Below are 14,209 nucleotides of genomic sequence, written 5' to 3'. Positions count from 1 at the left end.
TATCTCCGCAAAGTGGGTGTTGTAAACTCAGCTCTGAAAAAATAGTCTGCAATGGGAGTGCTAATGTAATGTAATAAGTTTCGCCCTTTCGAACCTCAGTTTTCAGAGTTTCAAAACTTTTTTTCACCTATTCGCACACCAGTTTTCAGATCACCATTTACAAGGTTTCAAATCTGGAAAGTAAACTAATACACTGGGAGAACACTGACAAATTCGAAACTCTGAAAAAATTATTGCACAACACCGTAAAAAAGAGGGTTGCACTTCTGAAGGAGGAAAACTCAAAAACTAAATTATGTTTGCAGAGTTTTTTTTTTTTTTTTTTACCACTTTGCAAGCCTGCAAAACTATGTTTTCAGAGTTTCAAAACTTTTTTTCACACATTCGCACACCAGTTTTCAGATCACCATTTACAAGGTTTCAAACCTGGAAAACAAACTAATACAGTGGGAGAACACTGACAAATTTGAAACTCTGGAAAATTGTTTCCGCAACATCGTAAAAAAAAAGTTGCAGTTCTGAAGAAGGAAATCTCAAAAATAACATAATGTTTGCAGAGATATTTTTATTTTTTTTACATTTTGCAAACTTGCAAATCTTATTTTTCGATCTTGCAAAACTTTTTTTTGTAAGATTTTGAGTTTTCGAACACTTAGTTTCAACCTTTCAGAACTTTATTTTCAGTTTTGAATCATGGCAGGATATTAATCCCATAGGAAGTGTAGTGGTGAGGGTGACTCACATTTCACGTGTTTTAATACAAAAACTCAAGACACAGATCTACTTTGAATGAGACATTAGTTGCACATTTAATTATTTTTATAGCTTAGTTTTTAAATTTATACCGATAAATCCTCTGGCCCTCCCTCTCGAAAATACATTTATGACATATTTTGTACTAGACAATTAAAGTAGTGTACTGTAAAATGGGTCCTTACAAAAATAAACAGCTTTCTGACCTTCACAAACAAAACTATAATTTTGCAAGATTAACAAATGTATAACTTCACAACAATTTATTTCCATTCACCATGCACACATGAAACAGTTTTTAGGTTGATGTTGTTGTTTTGTTTTTGTTTTTTTGTTTGTTTTTTTTGCTGACATTTACTTGAAAATATTTCAGCTTAATTATTCTGAGGAATCTGTAAAATTATGCTTTTCACCCTCCACCAAAAAAATCCTGTGTTTACAAAAGACTAAATAACATTTAAGAGCTTTACATCAATAACATTAACAGCTATAAAATAAGACACTCGTATAACATGTTTTCCTATCATTCAAGTTGAATTATGAATTTAAAATTCCCAAAACATTCACTCTGTTATATAAAATACCGTATAATAATGGCACTTTTTATTTCCTGATCGTGATTGCTGTAGTCCTCAGTGTTGTTTGACACAGCAAAGACATGTGAAGAACTTCCTGAACTGCTGTCTGACCTGGACAAGAATGAGACGAGAGGAGCTGAGTGACTTCATGACATTATTTAACCGCTGAAACTCATCAACCACAGTGGAATTTCCTTATAATAAACACGTAAGAAAACATGTTTAAAGAGAATAAATTGTCAATTTCAGAAGTAAATGTAGATAATTTACTTTTATATACTGTCTCTGAAGAGAGTGAAACGGTTTTCCTATGGAGTGTGTGTGATGATAAAATGGCTGAACTAATTACGGAGGACAAAAAATATTTTAAACACTTAAGTTTGAAATAGTTTAAAAACTTGGAGTTTGAGAGGAGTAATGCTATGCATGAGGACAGACAGACATATCAAAGACATTCTGTATTTATATTCTGACAGTTAGAGTTAGAATAATTTTGGCTCATTTGAACATTCTGTCACAGGAAGGAAATGGAAGAATATAACAGATTAAACAACTGACTGACATTTCTCTATAAAAGTCATGGATTGCCAAAATAAGAACAGGACCTCCATGAAAACAACTGTAATAGTCTTTCATGTTCAGTTTTGAATGGAATATGGTGGTAAATTGAGTGATATCTGACCTCATTATTGAGGACACAATAGACCAGGAAGATGAAGGTTCCCTGCTGGGAGTTCAAGATCAGGAAGAGGATCTCCAGCTCCTTCCTGCCATTAGTGAAGAAACCCAGAATCCAGGGGCAACCAAGAACCACAAACTGAGCCAGTGTTTTAAATGTCATAACACTGCAGAGAAAGAAAGGAAATTAATATATATACAGTGAGGAAAATAAGTATTTGAACACCCTGCTATTTTGCAAGTTCTCCCACTTAGAAATCATGGAGGGGTCTGAAATTGTCATCGTAGGTGCATGTCCACTGTGAGAGACATAATCTAAAAAAAAAAAAAGAAATCCCAATGTATGATTTTTTAACTATTTATTTGTATGATACAGCTGCAAATAAGTATTTGAACACCTGAGAAAATCAATGTTAATATTTGGTAGAGTAGCCTTTGTTTGCAATTACAGAGGTCAAACGTTTCCTGTAGTTTTTCACCAGGTTTGCACACACTGCAGGAGGGATTTTGGCCCACTCCTCCACACAGATCTTCTCTAGATCAGTCAGGTTTCTGGGCTGTCGCTGAGAAACACGGAGTTTGAGCTCCCTCCAAAGATTCTCTATTGGGTTTAGGTCTGGAGACTGGCTAGGCCACGCCAGAACCTTGATATGCTTCTTACAGAGCCACTCCTTGGTTATCCTGGCTGTGTGCTTCGGGTCATTGTCATGTTGGAAGACCCAGCCTCGACCCATCTTCAATGCTCTAACTGAGGGAAGGAGGTTGTTCCCCAAAATCTCGCAATACATGGCCCCGGTCATCCTCTCCTTAATACAGTGCAGTCACCCTGTCCCATGTGCAGAAAAACACCCCCAAAGCATGATGCTACCACCCCCATGCTTCACAGTAGGGATGGTGTTCTTGGGATGGTACTCATCATTCTTCTTCCTCCAAACACGTTTAGTGGAATTATGACCAAAAAGTTCTATTTTGGTCTCATCTGACCACATGACTTTCTCCCATGACTCCTCTGGATCATCCAAATGGTCATTGGCAAACTTAAGACGGGCCTTGACATGTGCTGGTTTAAGCAGGGGAACCTTCCGTGCCATGCATGATTTCAAACCATGACGTCTTAGTGTATTACCAACAGTAACCTTGGAAACGGTGGTCCCAGCTCTTTTCAGGTCATTGACCAGCTCCTCCTGTGTAGTTCTGGGCTGATTTCTCACCTTTCTTAGGATCATTGAGACCCCACGAGGTGAGATCTTGCATGGAGCCCCAGTCCGAGGGAGATTGACAGTCATGTTTAGCTTCTTCCATTTTCGAATGATTGCTCCAACAGTGGACCTTTTTTCACCAAGCTGCTTGGCAATTTCCCCGTAGCCCTTTCCAGCCTTGTGGAAGTGTACAATTTTGTCTCTAGTGTCTTTGGACAGCTCTTTGGTCTTGGCCATGTTAGTAGTTGGATTCTTACTGATTGTATGGGGTGGTCTTTATGCAGCTAACGACCTCAAACAGGTGCATCTAATTTAGGATAATAAATGGAGTGGAGGTGGACATTTTAAAGGCAGACTAACAGGTCTTTGAGGGTCAGAATTCTAGCTGATAGACAGGTGTTCAAATACTTATTTGCAGCTGTATCATACAAATAAATAGTTAAAAAATAATATATTGTGATTTCTGGATTTTTTTTTTTAGATTATGTCTCTCACAGTGGACATGCACCTACGATGACAATTTCAGACCCCTCCATGATTTCCAAGTGGGAGAACTTGCAAAATAGCAGGGTGTTCAAATACTTATTTTCCTCACTGTATATATATATATATATATATATATATTAATAAATAAATATATTATATTTATTATATATATATATATATATATATATATTATATAATATATATATATGTGTCTTATGGAGTGTTCAAATCTGAATGTTTGTTACTTGGTTTGTTTCATCTGTGAAACTTCAGCGTTCAGATTTTTGAGAGTTGAGCTCAGACTGATGATGATGTTGATGAAGAGAATCATGTTTAACTGAAAAGTAGAAAATATTAATTAATCACTTTGTTTTTCCCTTTAATATAAATTAAAATCATGAGAAATATGAAATGTGCTTACTGCTAGTATGACACAAACAGGACCCAGAAAACTCCAGATAAAACCTTTATCAATTTTAATCCAGCAGCTGTTTAGAGGAAACATAATATAATAACTGCATGAATTTGGCAAAAATACTGTCTGGTGTTGACTTTTTTAGTCTTTTTAATCTTGTATGTGCTTTTAATAATAATAATAATAATAATAATAATAATAATGATAATAATAATAATAATAATAATAATAATAATAATAATATCTTTGACTTATATAGTGCCTTTCATGGTACCCAAGGTCGCTTAACAAATGTGTGTGTGTGTGTGTGTGTGTGGGGGTGTGTGGGTGGGATGGAGAGGTTAGGGGTCAAGAGACTTCATGAAAAGAAATGTTTTAATGTACATTTTGAACATGGGCAGGGATGGGGCAGAACGAACGTGGAGTGGTAGATTGTTCCAGAGTGTTGGAGCATTTGCAGAAAAAGCCCTGTCCCCAAAAGTGGTTTTTTTACAGTGTGTGTAAAAATAATTTTTTTATCAGATTTGAAATGTCACAAAAGCCACAAGCTGTTACCTAAAAACAACAACAACTCACTGTTCGCTGCCGTATCCTTCAGGAAGCAGCCCGACAGACACGGCCACCACAACCAGAGCAACCGTATATCCAATCACACACAGGAATCCACTGCTAAGCACCTCCCTCTTTTTGGAGCTGATCTGTGATAGGTTCTTCACACGGATGAAGAGCAGCACAGCTTCAATGAACATCCACACAAAGCCGGAGAGAAAGAGGAAGTGCAGCACACCTGATATCACGGCACACAACACCTGGAGATCATGAGAGACGGTTATGATGATTCTCAGTGAGACTGTGCTGAGCTGTAGGGCTCCTTCATCATTCTCACCTGATGAGGGCGTATGAGGCTCAGGAACTGTTGTGTGAGCAGGAACAGAAGGTGAGCCAACAGAAGACTGATGCAGAGGTTGATTCGAGCCACATTATTCACTCCAGGACTCCACTGACAAAGGGCAAAGGTCAACAGGGCCAAACTGAAGAACACCAGCCCCACGATCACACACACCAAATTCAACAGGTCCAGCAGTGAGTCGCTCTGAGAAAACATGTCAGAGTACATGAGTGCCAAATCTGTGCTGTTCTTCAGTGCTCACTATAAATGTTCTCGTACCTCTGATGGGCGGCTGGTTTGCATGATGAGAGCGAATGTGGACAGATGAACACAGGAACACACAGTGTAGCTGCTGTTGGTCTCTAAAACAGAACAACCATCTACAATCCACTCGCTGATATTCCAGTACACACAGGACAGAGAACCATTGGGGTCAAACTCCTGCAAGAAGAAAGAACATGCAGAAAATATAACAACACAATATTAGATGTTTTCAGATGTTCATCAGGCTGGACAAAAACACATTTCAGTCTCTCACTCTGATGTGTTTGAGGGTGAAGTTGACTGGTTTGGTGAGTTTAGTGTTGGTGGTTTTGGGAAGAGTAGCTGAGATCACAGTGGACATCATGGTTTTAATCGTGTCATTTGATGTGTTGAAGAAGTCTGGCTTCAGTAGATTCTCCATTGTGTTATAACTCATGAAAGCCACAGCAGCTGATCCTGTGTGACAGAAACAGAAGCTTGCATACAATACTACAACAATAACAACAACAATAAAAAAAAAAAAAATATATATATATATATATAATTAAAGCTGCAAGCAGCATTTATCGGGGTTCAAGCAGTTAAGGCCTTTAAGGCCTTTAAGCACAAAAGCATCAAAAGTTATTAAGATTTATTTAGCAAGCATGTAACCACTGACATAATAGATGGAAAAGACCATTTACAGCCAATACAGGCAGATTACCATGGGAAATATATGGTTTTAAAGCTTTTTAACAGTTATAGCGCCACCTATGGTCCAGTCTCCATAAAAACCTGTGACCTCAAATTGAACCCATACACATGTGTACTAAGTTTGGTGAAGATATCTCATTTACTTCTTGAGTTATAGCCATTTTAGTAAAATAGGCTCCTCCCACAACAATTTACCTCATTCTAGTATTATTTACTATGATTCTAGCATGATTTACTACTTTCTAGTATGATTTACCATTGTTTACTGTGATTCTAGCATGGTTTACCATAGTTTATCATGATTTATCTTAGTTTACCTTGATTTACCATGTTCTAGCATGATTTACCATGATATACCACATTCTAACATGATTTACCATAGTTTATCATGATTTACCATGGTTTACCATGATTTACCATGTTCTAGCATAGTTTACCATGAATTTATCTTAGTTTACCTTGATTTACCATGTTCTAGCATGATTTACCATATTGATCATGATTTACCATGGTTTACCATGATTTACCCTGTTCTAGCATAGTTTACCATGATTTACCATGTTCTAGTATGATTTACCTTGATACCAGAGGTGGAAAGAGTACTGAAAATTTGTACTCAAGTACAAGTACCGTTACATTGCTGAAATAATACTCAATTACAAGTAAAAGTACTGGTGTCAAAAAAGTAATTAAGTAAAAGTACAAATTACTCTTCTCAAAAACTACTCGGAGTACTAGTTACTAATTACTTTTTAGCTGGCAATAGTTAATGCATTACCAATAAAAATATACAACCAAATCATAGATTTATGTAGAAAATAGCTACTTTTAACACATTTTTACCTTATTGTCGAAGGACATTAATTAGTGGATACTGGAATTTCTAACTTCAATATGACACCTTGAAATATGTCAATATTCAGTAGGCCTATAATTTTTAATACCATCGGGAAAACTACTACATACTAAATATTTTAATATCTACATTTTTGTCCATCCATTTTGTCAAGGCAATCATTATTTTCAAGCATTGAAAAGCACAACACTCACTGTAACAGTAATCTATTTGAATGGAAAAGTTTAATTCAAGTCTTCTGAAGAGACACGTCCACTTTATAAGGTGAGATTTTAATTCAGGCTTTTGTTTACATATTTAAACATTGATCAATAACCATTACAATAATCTAATATTTACTCACTCAGTGTATTTGTCTTTACAATAGGGTAACGTGAACTGTTGGAATAGCTCACACACAGCACGAGGAAGCTTGATTTCAATTCAAACTGAATTTAATTTGCAAAAAGACTAGATTTTTCATAACTTTTGACAGCGTTTAATTCAAGAGCATGGAGAGATTGGAGCTGGACGTCATTTGAGTCTGCAGTGAGAACCACTTGGAGAGATTCGCGATTGCACATGATATGACACACAGTCCGAGAGCGCACACTCAATATCCGAGTCCAGTTCATTCGTAGCCTACATTTGAGAGCTCGCGTCCAGTTTTCTGCGATTACATGAATGTGCCCTCGCGTTATAATATTGTTCGTGACATTTGCCATTAAAATATGCCATAGAAACTTGCAGGTATTAATAAAATTATGCGTAATAGGCCTACCTGCAATCCCGCGCTGAGAGGAGGCGGGTGTGTCAAACTCGCTGTCGTTGAGATGAGAGAATGAGAACGCGCAGCTGGTATCGTATTGGTGTATAGGCCAAAATGAGTATTGACAGATATTTCAGTATTGATATGTATCAAAATATAGATATTTTGACAGTACTACTATGTAGTTTGTTGTTCCAAACTTTCAGTCCAGCCATTAATCACTCTGAGCTCCTCGCCTCCTTCATGATCAGCTCTTCAAAACCTGCTGCGACTGCTTTCATTCAGTCCAAATATCAGGGGTTTTATTGGTCCGTTTACGATCGAATATTTTTATTGGCTACCGAAATGCCATTCAAAGATTTGAATATCAATTCAAATTGTACTCAGTAACGAAATGTGATTTTACAAGTAGCGAAGTAGATTACTTAGCTTAATATGTACTTGAGTACAAGTAAAATTACAGATTTAAAAATATACTCAAAAAAGTACAAGTACCCAAAAAAACGACTTAATTACAGTAACGTGAGTAGTTGTAATTCGTTACTTCCACCTCTGCTTGATACACCCCATTCTAGAATGATTTACCAGGATTCTAGCATGATTTACCTTGATACACCACATTATAGTATTATTTACTATGATTTACCATGTTTCTAGTATGATTTACCATGATTTACCACATTACTAGCAATTATTTGAAGTGTCAGTGCAAATGAAGTGATAACACACTGACAAAATATGATTGTGTTATAATAGTTGTTGTTATATAAGTGATTTTTTTAAGTGTCTAAATATGAATGATGCGAAAGCATATGTGAAAAGACTTCATTAATAAGTAGAATGACCAGCAGAGGGCAGTAGAAGACCACTTATTGGCTCACTTTCACTTTAAACTTCATGATTTTCACCAGTTTTCTGCACTAAAGCAAACCATTTTTTCCATGTTAACTCCATAATGCATGCTTACACACACACACACACACACACACACACACACACACACACACACAGCAAAATCCCCAGTGTTAAATTAACACTCCTTGGTGTACATATAGGTCCAACTACAGAGTGTTAAAAATGAACACTGAAGCAGTGTTGAAGTTAATGAGATAATTAAGTGATTAATTACGTGATGATTGGCTATTAGTGGTGACACCTAATGTTAATAAGCAGAATCATTGAAGGAAAGAGAAACACAAGAACTACAACTGACTTGGAACCTTTACACATAATTGCACTTATTATTACCAGTTTGAGCCTTTATTTCTGTCATACATCGACAAAAGTTATTGAGATTCAGCAGAAGTTTAGACGGTAATGTTTTATGGACGGTTTCATTTCGTTTTTATTTTTAGTCACCATTATGGTGGTCAGTGTTTGCTTTAGTTGGGCTCTTGACCCTTTTCATTTTTTATTGTTAGGTTTTCTCTGACAGTTCCAACATTGTGTTTATAAAGCACTTTTGCTACGCCAAGAGAAAGCCTGCTTGACATTATCATCATGTTGTGACCTTTTTCACTGATGTCATTCAGAGTCAAAATCTATGACTTGTTACATTTTATTATCGGTAATTTGTAGCCCTGAGATTCAACAGCAATGTGAACAATTTTGAAAAAACTTTTGAGCACAATCACTATTGTGTTTAACACCGAGACATCAAGAATCAGCATATGAATCTCAACAATGGTGACAATAAACAAACTAGTGACAAACAGATCATCTATGAACATCACAAAACTAAAGTCATAATAAAACAAAAGCAAAATAAAAGCAAACAGGAAAAAACAATGAAAATTAAAGGACAATTCAGCTGCATAATTTATTCATGCTGCAATGCATGATGTCAGCCAGGGATGCATTTTGATTGGTGGCTCCCATCATGCACTGCAACATGAAACATTTGTGTGATTGTCACCATTGTTGAGATTCATATGTAGATTATTGATATCTGTGTATGATTTAAAAAATTCAGATTGTTTTAAGCACAGCTGGAATTAACTATTGTACTGTATATGAAAAAAAATCATTAGAATATTAAGTTATAATGCTGATTCAGTAAATCAGGAAAATATAGGATTGTAACTTCATCAGATAAACATTATCATCATGACCTGGGCTTCTTTTCCCAAAAGCATTTTAAGCCTAACTTGATCATAGAACAATTGCAATAAATGGTCTGTACAATCAAATTAGGCTTGCGATTGCTTTCGAGAAACACAGCCCAGGCCATAGTTTCTCTTGACACAACAAATATGTTTTATACACACAAAGTTGGAGCAGCCAGAGAAAAACTTATGTTAAAAAGGAAAGGGTCAAGAGCCCAACTAAAGCAAACACTGATCACCATAATGGTGACACGAAACGAAACATTCCATAAAACATTGCCACCTAAACTTCTGTTAAATCTAAATAAGACCGTGTGTAGATGTATGACAGAAATAAAGTCAAACTGGTAAAATAATAAGTGCAATAATGGTTCAAAGTCAGTAGTTCTTGTGTTTCTCTTTTTTCTGTTCTTCTTGTTTCTTGTTCCGTCAATGATTCTGCTTATTAACATCAGGTGTCACCACTAATGGCCAATCATCACTTAATTAATCACTTTATTATCTCATTAACTTCAACACTGCTTCAGTGTTAATTTTTAACACTCTGTAGTTGGACCTATATGTACACCGAGGAGTGTTAATTTAACACTGGGGATTTTGCTGTGTACAAATATGTTTTCAATGTTTTTGAAAAAGCTTCTTTCCTTCATTGATTCTGCTTGTTAACAGGCTTATTAAGGCTGAGATGACTCCATATTTAATATACACAGATTGTGTGGCTCAGATAAGGTCCAGTTCTGGTTTATTTCTTTGCTCTTGGCTGACATGTGGCATTGCTATGGCCTGCTTGTGGCCCAGATCTGGCAAACAGGAGTGAGCCGCCCAAGGGCCGTCATTCCACGCTGCATGTGTGCCAGATCATCTTTCCACGTGTGCCAGATGTGGGCCGGATCTGAGACGTCAAAATGTTGCTATGTGGGAAAGGGATGATAACTCTTTCTAAAATGTTTCAAACCTACAGAAACATCTCACATACTTGTTTCATTGTTGTTCTTGGCGATCCCAATGAGATCGATGTCCACAGAAGAATTTGTTGTGTCAAGTCGAGGGATTTTATCTAAGGTGACATTGGGTCCAACCATGAAGACTTCAACCTCTGATGAAAAACAAACAAGCAGTTATGTGCTATATTAATTTATTTACAATTATTATATTTTTTATTCAATTATCCATTGAATTTGCACAAAAGACAAACAAATAAAATGAATATTCACTATTGTTGGGTTTTCATCTCTGATGAACCCTTCAGGTTTACTTATATTAACATTTATTCAGTTAACAGATTAAATGAATCACTATTAACTGTAAGGTCATCTTGAGGTCGAATGTTAGATCTTAAAGTACACTGTATAGTCAAGTACTGTACAAGTGCTTCAGTTCCCAACTGGTTTAGCTTCCAAATCAAAATGTCCAAAATGTCCTTAAAATCATCTGTCTAATGTGACGAGCTTCTACCAAATGATGAATGACTCTGAACCAAAAGACACAAAAAGAGCAGAAAACACTGTCTAAAACATTTGTAATTCTTCACAATTATATAGTTACGGTAGCTGCATTTATCATCCTCACTGTCTGACACCTGTGATCCACCGCTGCTCTCTAACTATATAAACTCCCTGATATCATATATAATCTCAGTTTCATCATCAATAATAACAGTTTCTCCACTCACCTACAACAGCAAGAGTAAAATTGACATTGTCACTCGTGACTGTCGGCTTCACCAATGTAGAGATGAGTTTCTCACTGGTTTTTAAGATACGGTTTCCATAGGAGGCTAGTTTAGCTGGGCTGACTGATGATGAAGATGACTCTAAAATCTTGCCTGAAGCGTTGAAGGCCACAGTCAAAATGTTGGTCACAGTCTAATTTATTGATCAGATAAACATTGTCACAGTAAATGTCAACAGAGCAAATAAGACAACACTGTTTTGTCAATCATCTATTATCTACAGTATATAACTGACAAATGTTTGATTATTTGATTATTTTTCTCTTGAAGACTTACAGTCACAGAGAGCACTTGTGATGTGATGTTCTCGATCTTCTCAAGAAGATTTTGGAAACAGTTCGGACTCTGAAATCACAATTGTGAAAGCAGTAGGCTGATCATGTTTTTCAATATTAACGGAGAGCCAAACATGTATTGTTACAGCACTGAAGGTCACTGTGAAGGTTCAGTGATGTTAGTACAGACACACAACACAAATCTAGCAACAATAAATTAGGGCTGGGCGATTTAAATCGCGATATTGTTATGCGCATCTCGTCAGTAAAGCCGGTTCCTTGATTAGTAGTAAATCGCCTTCACCTGCTTTCAGATGGAGCGGCATTTACTACAAAGAGCCGTAGTTAACTGACAAGCTGAGCCATATCGCATTAATATCGCGGACGTATCGCCAGCGATAATTAATGCGATATGGCTCAGCTTGTCAGTTAACTACGGCTCTTTGTACACAGCAAAAACTCCAGTGTTAAATTAACACTCCTGGGAGTGTATGAGTCCACACTCAAGAGTGTTTAAGTTAATGAGATAATTAAGTGATTAATATAGTGATGATTGAACATTATTGAAGACACCTGATGTTAACAAGCAGAATCACTGAAGGAGAAAATCACAAATTGAAAGTTACCGTTATGACGATCAATGGTAGCTTTAGTTGGGCTCTTGACCCATATATTATTAACTTTAGATTTTGATTGTCTGTTGTTTCTGAATTATACAACCAGACACAGGAAAAGTTTCTTTCCCCAGGCCATCTACCTCATGAACACTTAAATGTTCCGCTACTGTGGAACAAACATGTGCAATACTTCCCTCAGACATTTCATTATAGCACCTTATAACTTTATATATATTTATAATTTATAATCTTTTTATTTTTATTTTTTCTATTTTTTATTTATACCTATGTTACTTGTCTTGTCACTTTATATTGTATGTGTACTGGAAGCTACTGTCACCAAGACAAATTCCTCGTATGCGCAAGCATACTTGGCAATAAAGCTCTTTCTGATTCTGATTCTGATTCTGATAATCACCAGTTGAACAAAGAAAAAAGTGATCTGATGGTGTTGGTTATGTTATGACAATCATCATTTGAACTTGATCACTGAACTCATTAAAATCCTTCTTTCTGACTTTGATTTATATTGTTGGTTAGTGAATCTGCATAAATGCCCAGAATTTTTCATATAATATAAAGGATTTCTTAAAAGTTGTTTTAAAAAAAAAAAAATCATACTTTTAGGCACACACAGATGTCAAGATTCAGTCTATGCATCTCAACAATGGTGAGGAGCAGAATATTCAATTAGGAAAAGTAAATTACATAGACAATTCAGATCATAATTTATTCATACCGCAATGCATGATGGGAGCCATTAATGAGTTGTGATTGGTGGCAGCCACTGCAACATGCTTTATTATTGTCACTATTGTTGAGATTCAAGACTGATTATTGATGTCTGTGTTTTAAATACATTTTTCTGAATGTCTTTTGATCAGAACAATGTTTATTAAATATTTTGAATTATAAGTAAAGTACTGATAATCATAGGCTGAAGAATCACTAAACTGCTGCTAACAAGTTAAACCAAACTATCTCAATAAGTTTCCTTTTTCAGATCACAGCATGATTATAAACATAACCAACACTATAAGATAACATTTTACTTTGTTCATTTAACTGTTATAAATCAATAACAGCAGACAAACAACAGTAAATATAAAAGTAAACATATAATGGTCTAGAGCCCAACTAAAGCAAACACCCATCACCTTAATGGTAACTTACAATTTGTGATTTTCTCCTTCAGTGATTCTGCTTGTTAACATCAGGTGTCTTCAATAATGCTCAATCATCACTAAATGAATCACTTAATTATCTCCTCAGCCCTAAATGCCGCTCCATCTGAAAGCAGGTGATGGTGATTTACTACTAATCAAGGAACCGGCTTTACTGACGAGATGCGCATAACAATATCGCGATTTAAATCGCCCAGCCCTACAATAAATAGAACAGCACATTCATATTTTACATAACAGATATCTACAATGCACATTGTATTGCACTACTCTTTGAACTAATTAACCATTTCCAGTCACGAATTGAGAAGGAAAAAAAAAAGAATATTGCATAAAATATCACCATTTCCATTCCATGTGTTCAAGAGAACAAAATCGCCACTTCCTGAAAAACTGGCTCAAAACACAGTAATAAAAATGGAAGCAGCTGCAACAAGAGAAGCCCGTGTATTTGAGCTCATTCTACTTCCTGTTTCTTATCACAGTGGTGTCACATGGTGAGCTCACAGTATGAGTGCACACCCAGATAACAGATTTTTCTTATAAGAACGTTCTCCAAACATACAACTGACTTCAGCCACAGCCTTAGATGAAATAATAGAAGACATTAAATCTGTGAAGATCTCAGCAGAGGAGGATTAAACAACTCCACAAACAGCATTACCAGCTTCACTTATTACTAACCAGACTGACTTTATTTCTGTCAGACGTCTACAGAAGTTATTATTGAGAATTAA

The 14,209-nt window shown here is 36.0% G+C and overlaps 1 protein-coding gene across 1 annotated transcript; it reads right to left on the bottom strand.

Moving 5' to 3' along the window:
* Positions 1-782: 782 nt before the first annotated feature.
* On the bottom strand, positions 783-13,880 carry LOC311286589 (adhesion G protein-coupled receptor E3-like). Its single transcript, XM_084402820.1, has 12 exons — positions 13,816-13,880; positions 11,673-11,741; positions 11,337-11,529; positions 10,641-10,760; positions 5,537-5,718; positions 5,278-5,439; positions 4,996-5,202; positions 4,686-4,918; positions 4,116-4,182; positions 3,940-4,031; positions 2,014-2,176; positions 783-1,442 (listed from the first exon to the last, which is right to left on the bottom strand). The coding sequence occupies exons 1-12, from the start codon at positions 13,822-13,824 to the stop codon at positions 1,386-1,388; spliced, it is 1,554 nt and encodes a 517-aa protein (XP_084258946.1). The 5' UTR covers positions 13,825-13,880; the 3' UTR covers positions 783-1,385.
* Positions 13,881-14,209: the final 329 nt, after the last annotated feature.

This window comes from Rutilus rutilus (genome assembly GCF_951802725.1).
Source record: "Rutilus rutilus genome assembly, chromosome: 2".
Lineage (NCBI taxonomy): Eukaryota > Metazoa > Chordata > Actinopteri > Cypriniformes > Leuciscidae > Rutilus > Rutilus rutilus.
This window is presented reverse-complemented; position numbering and strand designations above follow the sequence as displayed.